The 13,450-nt window shown below is 33.2% G+C and overlaps 1 protein-coding gene and 1 long non-coding RNA gene across 2 annotated transcripts; both read right to left on the bottom strand.

Moving 5' to 3' along the window:
* Nucleotides 1-415: 415 nt before the first annotated feature.
* LOC127143877 (uncharacterized) lies at nucleotides 416-1,430 on the bottom strand. Its single transcript, XR_007815439.1, has 3 exons — nucleotides 1,329-1,430; nucleotides 627-704; nucleotides 416-537 (listed from the first exon to the last, which is right to left on the bottom strand). It is a non-coding gene; the product is annotated as an uncharacterized LOC127143877 (long non-coding RNA).
* Nucleotides 1,431-5,268: 3,838 nt separating this feature from the next.
* Nucleotides 5,269-5,922, bottom strand: LOC103502111 (uncharacterized). Its single transcript, XM_008465941.3, has one exon. The coding sequence runs from the start codon at nucleotides 5,881-5,883 to the stop codon at nucleotides 5,350-5,352; it is 534 nt and encodes a 177-aa protein (XP_008464163.2). The 5' UTR covers nucleotides 5,884-5,922; the 3' UTR covers nucleotides 5,269-5,349.
* Between the last annotated feature and the right edge of the window lie 7,528 nt (nucleotides 5,923-13,450).

Here is a 13,450-nt window from a genome sequence, read left to right as displayed (position 1 = left end):
CGTAGAAAGCGATGCCGGAAAGAGTGTAGGGATAAGCATTGGGAGAACAATTTTTGACGCGCTACCAGCACAATTTCAGGAGTGAACGTCTCCTGACATCACTATGGTCGACGTTAATTCGATGTCAGAAAACAACATTCTCCAACGTCGTCACGACGCAACATCAAAAATGGTTATCCCAACACACTTAGAGTATCGTTGGGAAAGTCTTCCAATCGTCAATGCATTTGCTGCATCAGAAAAGATTTTTAAAAAATATATTTTTTCTGAATTGTTCTTTATTCGATCATGTTATTTTTTTTCGATTCTAATTCGATTTAAAATGAATCAAGTTATAGAAAATAAGCAATAAATTAGTAAATAATTATATAAAATACTAAATCGAAAATGTGAATATTATTATTAAATTTACTATGTTTGCGAATGTTCGTAAAAGTACATAATATAGTAAATGTTTGAAAAAAAACTAAATGAGAAATAAAAAAAAAAAGTTCGTCTCCTAACAGCCGTGTACGCCATATTACACCAACTTTAGGCCTACAATGACAAAAATTAAGTTAATTAGATATGCATATCACTGAATAATGCAATGTAAATAACTTAATAATTTAAAGATATATATGTACCGCAAGGAATCATGGTCCCCTCTGTGCTTGATGCATTTCTTCGACAAACTTCTTCATTTCTTCCATTTTCAAGCCTAACTACAAGATAGTCATAATAAATCAACAGCAAATGACTTCAAAACAAGAAATAAACAACTAAGTTTAAACTAAAGGCTATTCGAACTGCAGGATAGCCAAAACAAATCTCAACCACAAATTACAGAAATTATAAAAAAATAACAACCCTCACCCCTCTCAAGTTTTCAATACGACCTCCTATCCTCAAATTTTCAATTGAACCCCCTTCCTCAAATTTTCAACCCTAACCCCACCATCACCTTCAAATTTTCAATTAACCCCTCTCCCCCACCTCTTTCAAATTTTCAATTAAACCTCCTCTCAAATTTTGAACCCTAATTCCTTCAAATTTTCAATTCAAACTCCCTCACACCCCCCTTCAAGTTTTCAATTAAACCCCCTCCCCCTCAAATTTTCAATTCAACTCAATTCCCTTACTTAAAATTTTTAATTAAACCCCCACTCCTACCCCCTTCAAATTTTCAACCCACACCATTCAAATTTTCAACTTCAATACCAAAATCTATTAAACAACAATATCCTAAAACTAATTCAAAATTAGAATCCTAAAACTAATTTTAAAAAATAAAAAACTAAACTAAACTAACCTTAAACTAAAATCAAAATTAAAACTAAAATACTTACCAGAGTTAGGAGGAGCGGTGGTAGACGGCGACGAACGGCGGCAAGGCAACGGTGGCGAGCAAGGACGAGGGCGCTGAGCTTCTCTTCCTCTTCTTCTCCTTCATTCTTTCATTTCTCTCTTTTCTCTTTTGGTTTTCTGATTTATAGAATTGAAGGATCCATTTTTATAGGGGTTCTCTCGATGCACATCGAAAACGTTAGGAGAATCCCACCATTCCTAACACATGACTTATTTTATCGAGAATAACTCCCAACATTATCGACACATTACTAATGGTGTTAAAAAATAGACCCTTACTCCCAACACGCCATGGCATGGCACATCGTGAAAAAATATATAAATTATTTAATTGTTCACCATTCTCGATGCATTACTAATGGCGTCGAGAAAATAGACGCCCATTCTCGAAACCATGCAAACCGCGTTGCAAGAAAAGATATATATTATTTAATTGCTCACCTTCCTTGACAAAGTAGGTTTACACATTGGGATTGGCGTATTGTTTCGCAAACCGCGTTGAAGGTGAATAATTAAATAATGTATTTGTCTTACCCCGACGTGTACATAACAACGTCGGAGAAAGACATTTGTCTCGATGTCCAGTCCCCGATACCTTTTTGTGTGTCGGAAAATCCCTGATTTCTTGTAGTGATGAGGGTAAAAAAGTGGGATAGAAAAAGTAAAAAAGTCAATCGAAAGACATTATAAACTAAGGAGGAAGGTTATTCTAATTACCCTCAATTTTTTTCTAAAAAATAAATATGTCACCTCAAAATCACAATAAATTTGTGAATGCTAATCACATATGATATGGTATAGTTTAAGAAGTTTATAACATCAAAATAGGTATGAACAACAATAGTAAAAAGTTGAAACTCAACATACATGAAATGGGGGATATTAATTGATGAACAAACTTTAAGGGGGTTTTTGGTCCATAAGTTTGGAATTAGGGGAATTTGGCATTTGAAGCGAAGCCTATGTTTAGACCATTGGAATAAAATTCCCAGGATTAAGAAACCAAACCCATGGGTTTGGAATATGTTTTCTTTTTTTATATTAAATGTCATATGTTTTAGAAAAAAATTTCACTTCAACCTCTTACTATTGATTATTGATGACTGTTGACAACAAACGTTAGTCAACTTGACTGTTGACTCCGGATCATTTTGATTATCGCATTTGGATCGTCTTGATTGTCAATTATCTATCGTCGAGTCACCAATCATTTTGATCGTTGGTGACCTACAACTTTAGACGTTTCTATTGTCAGGTGAACATCTTGATCGATGGCGTTATCGTTAGTTATCGATGTCGTGCCTCTTGTCATAATGGTCAATGACTAATAGCTATGACCCTTGGCAACCAATTGACATGATGATCGACAACCAACCAATTGTCTTAATTAAACATTGACGTCCTTTGACCATCTTCACCATTGATTAATGGTCGTTTTCACCAAGGCTTCTTACATTCTTTCCTATGGGTTTGAATAGTTAACATTATTTAAGCCCATGGATTACCCTTTTTTTTTTCTAATTCAACCTAGAAAATTCGTCGGCCAAATCCAAACTCCATCCTTGGTGACCATTGTCGGTTGACTATTGGGTGTCATTTCTGACAACTCTGTCGTCGAACTTCCGACACCAACTCCAACAACCACCGCAAACCTTGAAAAATTAATAAAAATGAACTTTCGAAAAAAAATTCTTTAAGTCATTTTTCAAATACGCCTTTCATTTAATCATAATAATATTTTTTAAAATACGTATTTTTCATTCTTCTATTTTCTTTTCTTCTAGAGCTTTTTTAATTATTATTATTATTATTAGATCATTTTTTAATTATCTATTTTCTCTTATTTGTTTAAAACTAATCTTTCCTTCATTTTAGGAGATTTTATTTATTTTGTTATATTTTTCTTATGTAAAAATTGATGAACTATCTATTGTGATCTCAAGTACATGTAAATTAAATATTAATATAATGGTAACATGGCAGAAATTTTAAATATATATCACATGTACCATAATTCATTTTTAGTTTAATAACATTTTTCATTTTTTTCGTTGGTTAGTTTAGCTAGAAAACTTAGAGCTTTTTGGATTGACTTAAGAGAAAAGTGTATAAAAAAACTCATTTTTATTTAAACTCTTTTAATAAAAGTGGTTTAAAGCATGCACATCATAGAAAAACAATGTAACCATAACTATGGCTAAAGGTAACGCTACTTGGCTTACGTTTTTGCATGATCTTTTTGGTTATGCTTATTTTGAAACCTATTAGACCCATTTCAATGTTTCTTAATTGAAACTTTCGTAAACATCAGTCAATTACATGACTTATTATATTTTATGAATGGTTTGTAATAGTCATAATTATACATTTCATGTTAATGCAACTATAATCAAAATTATTGTTATTGAATATTAAAAATTTTCATTTTTACATTATTGTCATGGAAAAAATAGGGTTAAGAAATTGAATTAGAAGTACAAAATATGAAAAAAAAATCCAGATTCCTAAATCATCACCCCAAACACAGGCATTTATAATTCTCATGCATCAGAACCTCATCAAATAAGCCCGCAACATTCGATTTTTAGGAATTTGATTGCACGCCAAATGCTCCCTAATAAAACTAAAGTAAAGGTTTTTGTTTAAGATGTCTTTAATTTTGTGATTTCAACTATAACTTAACATGATCGTTAACATGATCGTTGATAAACAATTGTTTAAATTTGAAAGGTTTTTTCTCTAATATTTAAAAAGAACTACACGAATATATATTATGATCTAAATGATCGTTTAACATATAATCAATATAATCATTTAGCATGGTTAACACGATCATTTACCATGGTCAACACGATAATTACATTGGATGACATAATTACCAAGGTCAACAAGATCATTTGCCATGGTCAACACGATCCTTTAAATTTGAAGTATTTTTTCATCGTTTTAAAAGTACTACATGATCGTGTATCATGATCTAAATGATTATAGATCATTCGTTTAAACTATAATACACAATCGTTTAGAAGAAGATTACTCGCACCTACATGCGCTTGATTAATCGCGTGTTGACTATGATATTTTTGTATTTCCCCATTATAGGCCTCTGTATTTTTTTAGTTTTCAAAATTGTTCTATATCGCGTAAATATTTTATCGATTTGTTATATTTTTTAAAAGACCCTAATTTTAAGATTGCTTTGAAGTTTTTAAAATAATGGAGAATAATGTTTGTTATTATTTAAAGTGCATTAGTAGCATGTTAGTTATATATACTGTACCTCATAGTCATTTTAATTAAAGAGTGTGAAATTGAGATTATATTAGAGCTCTTCCACCATCTTTCGAATTCACGTTGACCAAATCAAATACAATATATAGTACTATTACACACAATAGACTCTTTCTTTCTCACACTCGCTACTCTAAACCCTTATTCCTTTTTAAATCAAACAATCACAAGAACTTAAACCCTCAATAATGATGTGAGAGATATAATATTATGGATGATTAAACACACTCTTTAGTGGGTAGTTCTCACAGTGATAAAGAGAGAACCAAAAAAGTTTAAACTTCAACACAAAATAAAAAGGAAAAAAACTAGGGAAATTAATTAAAGAAAAAGGGAAAAAGGAGGAAAGAATGAGAAAAAGAAGCAAATGAAATATCGCACTATGATTGTGTTAAGTTAAGAGGGGAAAACAAAGCGAACTGTTAACAGAATAAAGGGATTGCTTTTTAACTGAGGGAAAAAAGAAAAAGGCAAAAACAAAAAAACAAAAAAATAAAAGTATCCAAAGTTTGTAACAGAAGGAACCCAAAAAAAAATTTTCTTAATTTTTCTCTTCAACTATTTGATTGAAAAAACTGTAAACAGTGATCAACAACATGAAACCCACAAAAATAAAACTAATTTAGATCATAAAAGAAAAATGAAAAACCAATTTACAGTAAATCTCCTTTTTTTTTTTATTATTATTATTTTGTGTATTTAATTTTTGCTTTAAGCTTCAATTTCGAACCTTGAATATTTAATGGAGCCCATCGATATGTCGATCTCGATCAAATTCTCCTCCTCATTGATGTCGTTAATTTCAGCCAACACCTCCACAAGATTCTTCTTTTGAAAATCCGACAGTTTCTGGTAACGAAACGGCGTGTCGTCCTCGTCCTCGTCCTCGTCGACGTCATCAAACTTACGGCTGACGTAATGTCCGGTCGGGAGAGCGATTTCAATCAAACTTTCCTCGTCGGAAATCGAACCGTCATCAGACCGATGCGGGCTTCTGGCTTTATAGAACCGATGGTCAAAGTACGGCCACTCCACTTCAGATTCCTCGGTGGTCGTGAAATTATCATCGGCACATTCACTTTCCGACAGCAAGTCTCTGGTCGTTGGAGCTGACGCCGACGACGATTTCAAGTGATCAGAAAAAAAGGTCAGTTCTTTCTGATCTTCTTCTTCTTCTTGTTCTTGTACAAATTTTTGAATAGGTAGTGAACTTCTTTTGGAGATTGAGAAATAAAGCATAGACATAATCAGAGCTATGGAAGTAAATAAAAAAGAGGAGAAGAATCTAAACCCCAAAAAACCCAAACAGCGGAGGAAAAAAGTTAGAACAAGAAACCATGATAATGGTTTTCTCAAAGGAAATGTATTGGCCATTTGATTCTCAACTTTGATTTTCAACTTCATAGACTGAAAAAGGAAAAGGGGAAGGGATTGGCTAATTGTTGGTAATTATTATTAATTGTTTGAAAAGGAAAAAATTAGTAAAGTATTCTTAAAAAAAAAAGTGAAGCTTTTGTGACTGTCTGAAAGTGTTGAAACAAGAAAGATGAAAAGAAAAAGGTTGAAACTTTATGAAGAATTGATGAAATGGAGAAATGGGTATAATGAGAATAGAGAGTAGAATGTGAAAAAAGGGTACAAAGATCAAAAAAAAAAAAAAAAATGGTAGGAATGGAAAGATTAGTGTGTGTGGACAAATGGGTAAAGTAATAAGGGGGAAAAAACCCAATTGTGGTGTTTAAGAGATGAAGAGTTTAGGGTTTTAAGTTTATGAGTGGATTGGGTTACAGTTTCATGGAGCATAGAAATTAGAGGAAAGCCATGTGCAGATCTCTGAGCTCACCACATGGCATTTTTCTCCCTTTCTCTTTTTCAATGCAATATTTCAAAGTTACCCTAAATAAATGAAATATAATATTTCCTGTTTCTGAATCTGGCAAATTTTAAAAAGAAAAAAAAGAAAGAGTTTGAATCTTTTAGGTGCCACAGGATGAATGAAAACAAATCCTAAAGATTATTTATGTATGTTTTCGTACAGAGGGGCAACAGGGGGAAATCCTCAACAATCGAGAATTGGTGGGTTGGTTGAAGCAATTCTACTGTGTAACTTTATTTGCAAAACATAAATTTTTCTTAAAAAGTTTCAATTTTTTCACATGGGTTTTCTGTAGTAATGCCACTCCTAAAATAAAAGAAACCCAACGTGCAAACAACTCCATTATTTTACTTTTACTCTTTTTTTCGTTTTTTTCTTTTTGGGCTGAAACAGCCTAATTCTTATTCAAAAACCACCAGTCACCAGATGTCACCTACTTGCTTTCATTTCCAACTTTCATTCCTAATCTTAATTTATTTTACCTTTTTTGTTTGGATTAGATCTAGCCCTCCTTCATCCTTGTCGGTTTCTCGTGGCTTTATTTTCAGCCTACTTCTCCTTATTTGGTTTTACTGTCAGATCCTCGCAGGTGTATTGTTGAACCACCCTATTAGATCTCTAAGTTAGTATAGGAATTACGTAAAGTAAGAATTTTCTTTTGGAGATTACGTATTCTTGGAGTTGATCTTCACAATTCCCTTTGATTACCTACAATTTGGGTTGGGGTAGTTTATGGCCTTTAGATGGTATGACACTAAAGTGAACATATAAATTCAATTATTTCTTGATTGCTATATACTCTCTAGCTCAATTGATCGGTTCAGAAGTTGAGATTTTGACTTTTCCTTTTCACACCCGCATTTTCCTATATTTCTTCACATTTTTCCATAATAACTCATAGGGCTTTGAGTTTTGTCTAGAGCAACTCTCGAATCATCATCTTTAATCACATGTTTTATCTTTAGCTCGTATATATATATTAAACAGTCTATATGAAATGTTAGGAGCAAGAAGTTTATTATTATAGTTATAGATTATTATAAGTTGTACATTGGACTATAATATTTTAGTTTGTGTTATATATCATGTGTTTGAGACATAAACTATTCTAGTTTGAAAATAAAATAGTAAATATTGTAATAAAAATTAAAAAAAAAGATAAATATTAAATAGTAAAAATTGAGTAAATATTAAATATGATTAATTTGAAATAGTGTTTATTATTATAGTTAATTGAAAAGTACAGGTGGTTATTATACTTACTATTTTATTTAGGTGATGGAGGAAAAGGTTAGTTGTTAAGGTTGAATTAAATAAGAGCCCTGTAAAAGCGTTAGTTTTCTTACTTTAATTCGTGGCCATTAATGAATTTAATGCACTTGAATATGTCGATTATACATAAAAAATGTAAGCAAAGGCGCAAAACTGGCGCTGGGCAGAGCGGAACTGCTCTATTCAGCGCTCTAAGGCAAAAAGCATGGCGTCGTTTTGAGCACCAGAGCACTGAGGAAGCATGACTTGAGCGCAACTGCACACCGATGGTTCTGAATGTAATTTTTCCAGATTTTGAATCAATATAGTCCCGAAGTTGATGCATTCTCCACCTCCATTTTCTGCATTATTCCTTCGGCTTTCATCCCCTCTTCGGTCTCCCTCATTCTTCACTTGTATTTCCCATATATTTTATTGAAGATTTCCTCATGAACAAGAGTGGCTAGGTTAGTTACTACTACAAGAAAATATGTACTTCCCGACGTACAATACAAAACATTGGGATAAGTGACGTTAGGAGAAAATGCTTCTCTCAACGCCATAGAAACTCCGTCGAAAAAGGTTGACAATTTTGACACGACATAAGGCGATGTCGGTATGAAGTAGTTTAATAAAAAAATTACAAACTTCTTTCGACGCCATGAGATTTAACTTCTCTCGACGCTGTTATGCATGATGTCGGGAAAAGTTTATAATTTTTTTTTAATATATTTAACTTCTCCCAATGCCGTTATGCATGGCGTTGGGAGAAGTTTATAATTTTTTTAATATATTTAACTTCTCCTGGCGTTGTGCGTATTTTTCCTTCAAATACCATTTTCAAATTGTAAAACAAATCTGTGTTAGCCGAAAATGAGGGAAAGAGGGACAGGAAGACAAATGAAGGATTTGAAGGCCAAAAGATGAAGAAGCGGTCCACTGCCACCCGTTGCTTGTCGTTGCTGTCGACGCTTGTGAGCCGTCGTCCATCCCTATTCGATAAGTGTTTTTTTTTAATTTTTTTCTTTGTTTTAAGTTGAGTTTGAGAAAAAAAAAAAAAGAACAACTAAGTAGGTATGTTTATGTGGTTGTCAAGGTCTTCTTTTGTGTGTTTTTCTCCTTGCCGTCACGGTCCGCCCCTCATGAATAAGTGTTTTTTTTATTTTGTTTTGAGGTTAGAAAAAATATTAAATATGTGTATTAGTCTTTTTTATCGTTGTTGGTTTTATTGTTATTGTTCTTGAAAGTATTTCTTTATTCCTTCTTTCTTATGCTAAGATCCAATTAGATCTCTTCTGGCTTTCTTCTAATTTTCCTATTTTTTCAATTGTTTTCTTCTAATTTTTCATTTATTTTCCATCCTTGGTTTCTTTTGGTTTGCAGTATTTTATTTTTTAATATAGAGGATCTCTCGACACTACATTTTGTGCGTCTGGAGATCCTCTCCCGATTTATTTTTTCCAACTTCATTCCCGACTCAAAATTATACATCGAGAAATCCTTTTTCAATCGATGCTTTTTCCTATATCTCTCGACATTTTTGTACGTCGGGAGATCCTCATTTTCTTGTACTGTACTTCTACCTTATGATAATATTAAAACTCATCTTTACTTGGTTGTGAGACTATCAATTAAACTTCTTGTTGGTGCTATATTTTATTTATTCTTTGGATTAATATCAATTTCTATGCTTAGAAAACAGAAATTGATCACTCATCATGCTTTTCTTTGATTGCTGGAGAATGCATTTGTTGAGATTTGTCTAAAATCTCATAAGGCAAAGCTTGTGGAATAATGCATGCTTTTCGTTAATCTCAAGTTGTCTAAAACGATTTCCTTATTGCATTGCATGACTCACCTAATCAAGAACTTAATTAATTAGTAGTTAAAGGCTTTTCAAATTTCTAGTTATCTAGGCTTAATGTGTATGCATATTAATATGGAAGCTTAAATCCTATTAGTTGAACATAAAGACTAATTAAGAAATTGATTAGTGCATTAACACATTTCGCTATAGGCCAGCTTCCAGATAAACGTGCCAAGAATAAAATTATGCATTGCAATGGTCTCTATGCCATTTACTTTTCTTTGCAAACATAAAAACAACAAACACTTCCTTGTGACCATTTGAATTAAATTATTATCTAAGATTCTTATATTTTATATGGAAGTGACCGAGCTTGCCACTCATACTACGTTATAGTGTGGGTAGTATATAGATTGGATTTATTACAAATTTATTTGATTGTTGCCCTTTTGGGAGCGACATTGAAAGGGTGTTGTTAACAACGGAACTAACAGTTCGATGGAGAGACGATTCCAGGGTGTTTCGTTACGAATTTTCAAACCACTATTAACAGATGATCAATTATTTAGATCGAATTAGTCCTAGAAGTCTAAATTCAAGATATCTTTGTTAAGTCCAATTCGTTCTAGCATGAACGTACCAAATTGAATTTCTACCTTACGGTTACATTAGTGCATTATGATATCCTTCAAATTCAAGCCTTATTATTCTCAAATTCCATCCCTATTATTCTCAAATTCCAGCCCCTATTATTCTCAAATCCAACAAAATTCCCTCTAACAAGCAGATAATCGAGCATAAACACAATTGTTTAGTGGCTAGTCAAACAAAAGAAATTGCGAAGAGGGATTAAAATTTAATCACCGTGAATATATCAATAGTGATAAGTTCAATTTAGATTCATAACGTAAATAACACCCTAGAATTGAAAGGTTTAGCTACTCCTTAATTGTAAAAATAGTATATCTAGTACAGAAAATCATCATGCAGTGCAACATAGATAGGTAAATTGGCAATTCAATCTCCCTTCATCGCCATCATGTCACACGTTCTTGATCTCTAGACTCTTGTTGTTGAGCTTCGAATCGATCTCTAGAAGTGGCTATCTTATCTAAACGGCTATCCTCGCTTTTAGGTCCAGATCCCCAATGAAAACTGATGCCCAAAACGTATTAGAATTGACGAGGTTTAAATTAACCTTCTCCATTGGAGCGTTGTGGTGCTATGGTAATCACTCGTGCCGAATACTTCCAATTGTCCCTTCTTTTTCTTCTTCATTTTTTCAATTTATTCATCATCCCTTCCAGATTTCTTTCACTGATCAGCTGATCCACTAATCCTCCTCCAGATTTTATTTCTTCTATTTTTATTCATCTTCTTTTTCTTTCTTTCTTTCTTTAATCTTCTTTTTCTTTCTTCCATATATTCTCTTCCAGAATATCAAGATTGCTTAAATATTACTTTGATATGATCTAAACGATCATTTAGATTTGAAACCCTCTTCCCATCGTTTAAAAAGAACTTCACGATCGTGTGGATATAATCTAAACGATTATGTACCATAGTCAACCCGATTGTTTAGCATGGTCAACACAATCGTTTAGATTTGAAGTCATTTTCCCATCGTTTAAAAAGAACTACACTATTTTTACTACAAGAAGAAGGGGTTCTGTCGATGCAGAGATGCATCGATAGATGTCAGATCCACGTCGGAAAAGGCTATGCCAACACAGAAATGGACGTCGGCAAGAGCTTCTTGAGAGATAAGTCCTTAACCTAACATGCAAAGGAGGGCGAAGGATTACTACCGATGCACTGTTCGCCGACATGGTCAACATGTCGACAATGGGAAACTACTGACATTTGTTAACGACGTCGAAAATACCTTACTGCCGACGTCATCAAGTATGTCGGCATCGTCTAGTACACAATGTCGGTAGTGTTATGTGATTTAAATTCATTATAAAAGCACAATTAACATAAAATTAATAAAAAATTATTAAAATTTCAAATTGAATTTAAAATTAAAAAAAATTATTAAAATATCAAATCAATTTTATTTTAATATTAATTCAAATATTAAAAAAGTACTCATTATTATTAAAATTTCAAATGTTCCTAGTATGATCATAGGAACATGGGAAGAATGTGCAAAGAGGAAAGTTGGACATTATTACGAGGTGCGTCGAGAGAAATATGTGGTTTCTTCAAACAGAAACAAACCTTACTATGGTGGTTCTAGAAAATTAATTAGGAAGAGAGGAGTATTAAATGACAAGATCGACAACAGAACAGTAAGCCATAAAAAATTTCCCACTTGCATATTAAGTAGATGTGATTGATAGCTTTTTTAACAATCAATCATATTTACGTAATATGCAAGTGAGGAACTTATCTGTCATTTTCTGCTTCTCTTCTGGATGATATCAATTTTCTGAACCACCAGAGTAAGGGTTGTTTCTGTTTGAAGCAAGATTGTACTTCCCTCGACGCATCTTCTTATAATGTTCAACTTTCTTCTTTACACATTCTGCCCATGTCTCTATGATCATATACGTTACAGTCCCTATTGAACTCTTGACTGCCACTATTTGACTTTCTTTGAGCTCATTCATTGCACATAAGCTCCTCTATAGACTTTTCATACTATTTCTTTTCTTTCTTCGTTGCTTCAATATAGCAAGTTGTAATTCTAAAATACATAAAAAGTTTGATATCAAACATACATACAATATACATTCATCCATCAGTAGAAGTACGTCCCACTGCAAAGGTAATTTTTTCTTCTTTACAATCAGTAAGTTTACTGTTATTCACCTAAGTATGCAATCATATTAGTATTGTGTATGTGGCTAATCTAAATACATGGCTAGAAGAATGTGGTATTGGAAACTTCAATCTTACATCCTAACAACACTAAATTTGAATGCAATACTAAAACCTACGACTAAATCAAAATCTAAAACCTAAAATTAATTTAAAATCTATAACCTATAACTAATTTGAAATCTAAATACTAAAACTAATTAACTACAACAAAAGTAAAACAAGATAAACCACTTACCGAAATGAAGAGTGGCGATGGCAGATGATGACAAACAGAATTAATGGAGTGGGCGGCGGTGATTGCTCTCCTTCTCAGCCATTCTCAACTCTCTCTCGGCCTTTTCCTTCTCAGTTCAGTGAATTACAAAATGTGAAGTTAGCTTTTTATAGAGGAACTCCCGACGTTTCACTTATGACATCGACATAGAATCCTCAACTCGCAATGCAGTCACTTATGACATCGTGAGAACCTGGTCAAAAGCAGTCAAAACATCACACATCTCCCGTTACCTACCCCATGTCGGCAGAGATTCAACCTCTCACGACACCATGCAATCTGACGTCGTGATATGGTAGTCAGAATTTTTTAAATGTTCAACCTTTGTCGACGCGATCAAAGCAACGTCGGCAAAAGGTCGACCTCTCACGACGCCTTGCATGCAACATCGACAGTAATTGGGGCAACGACGATGGGTACATGCATGGCGTCGTGAAAGTCTATATTATTATTTAAATTAAATGTTTTTGCCCTGTCTCCTCGCGCGGCGTTGTGGAAGCCTCATCCTTTGTCAACGTTATTTGTGCGATGTCGCCAGAGATCCATACTGTTGACTTTTTCTTCACAGCTTTGCGAGAAGGTTCTTCTTACGATGCCACTTTTTCTGAAGCCTTTTTTGGTGTTGACAAACCTCCGATTTTTTGTAGTGCATGTTGACCATACTAAACAATCGTGCACCATAACTAACTCAATCATTTACAGTGGTCAACACAATCGTTTAGATTTTAAACATTTTTTTCATCTTTAAAAAGAATTCCACGATCGTATACGACCA

This window comes from Cucumis melo, chromosome 11 (assembly GCF_025177605.1).
Source record: "Cucumis melo cultivar AY chromosome 11, USDA_Cmelo_AY_1.0, whole genome shotgun sequence".
Lineage (NCBI taxonomy): Eukaryota > Viridiplantae > Streptophyta > Magnoliopsida > Cucurbitales > Cucurbitaceae > Cucumis > Cucumis melo.
This window is presented reverse-complemented; position numbering and strand designations above follow the sequence as displayed.

Coding starts and splice junctions, on each gene's coding strand:
- LOC103502111 (XM_008465941.3), bottom strand. CDS start 5,883: ATGTCTATGCTTTATTTCTCAATCTCCAAAAGAAGTTCACTACCTATT.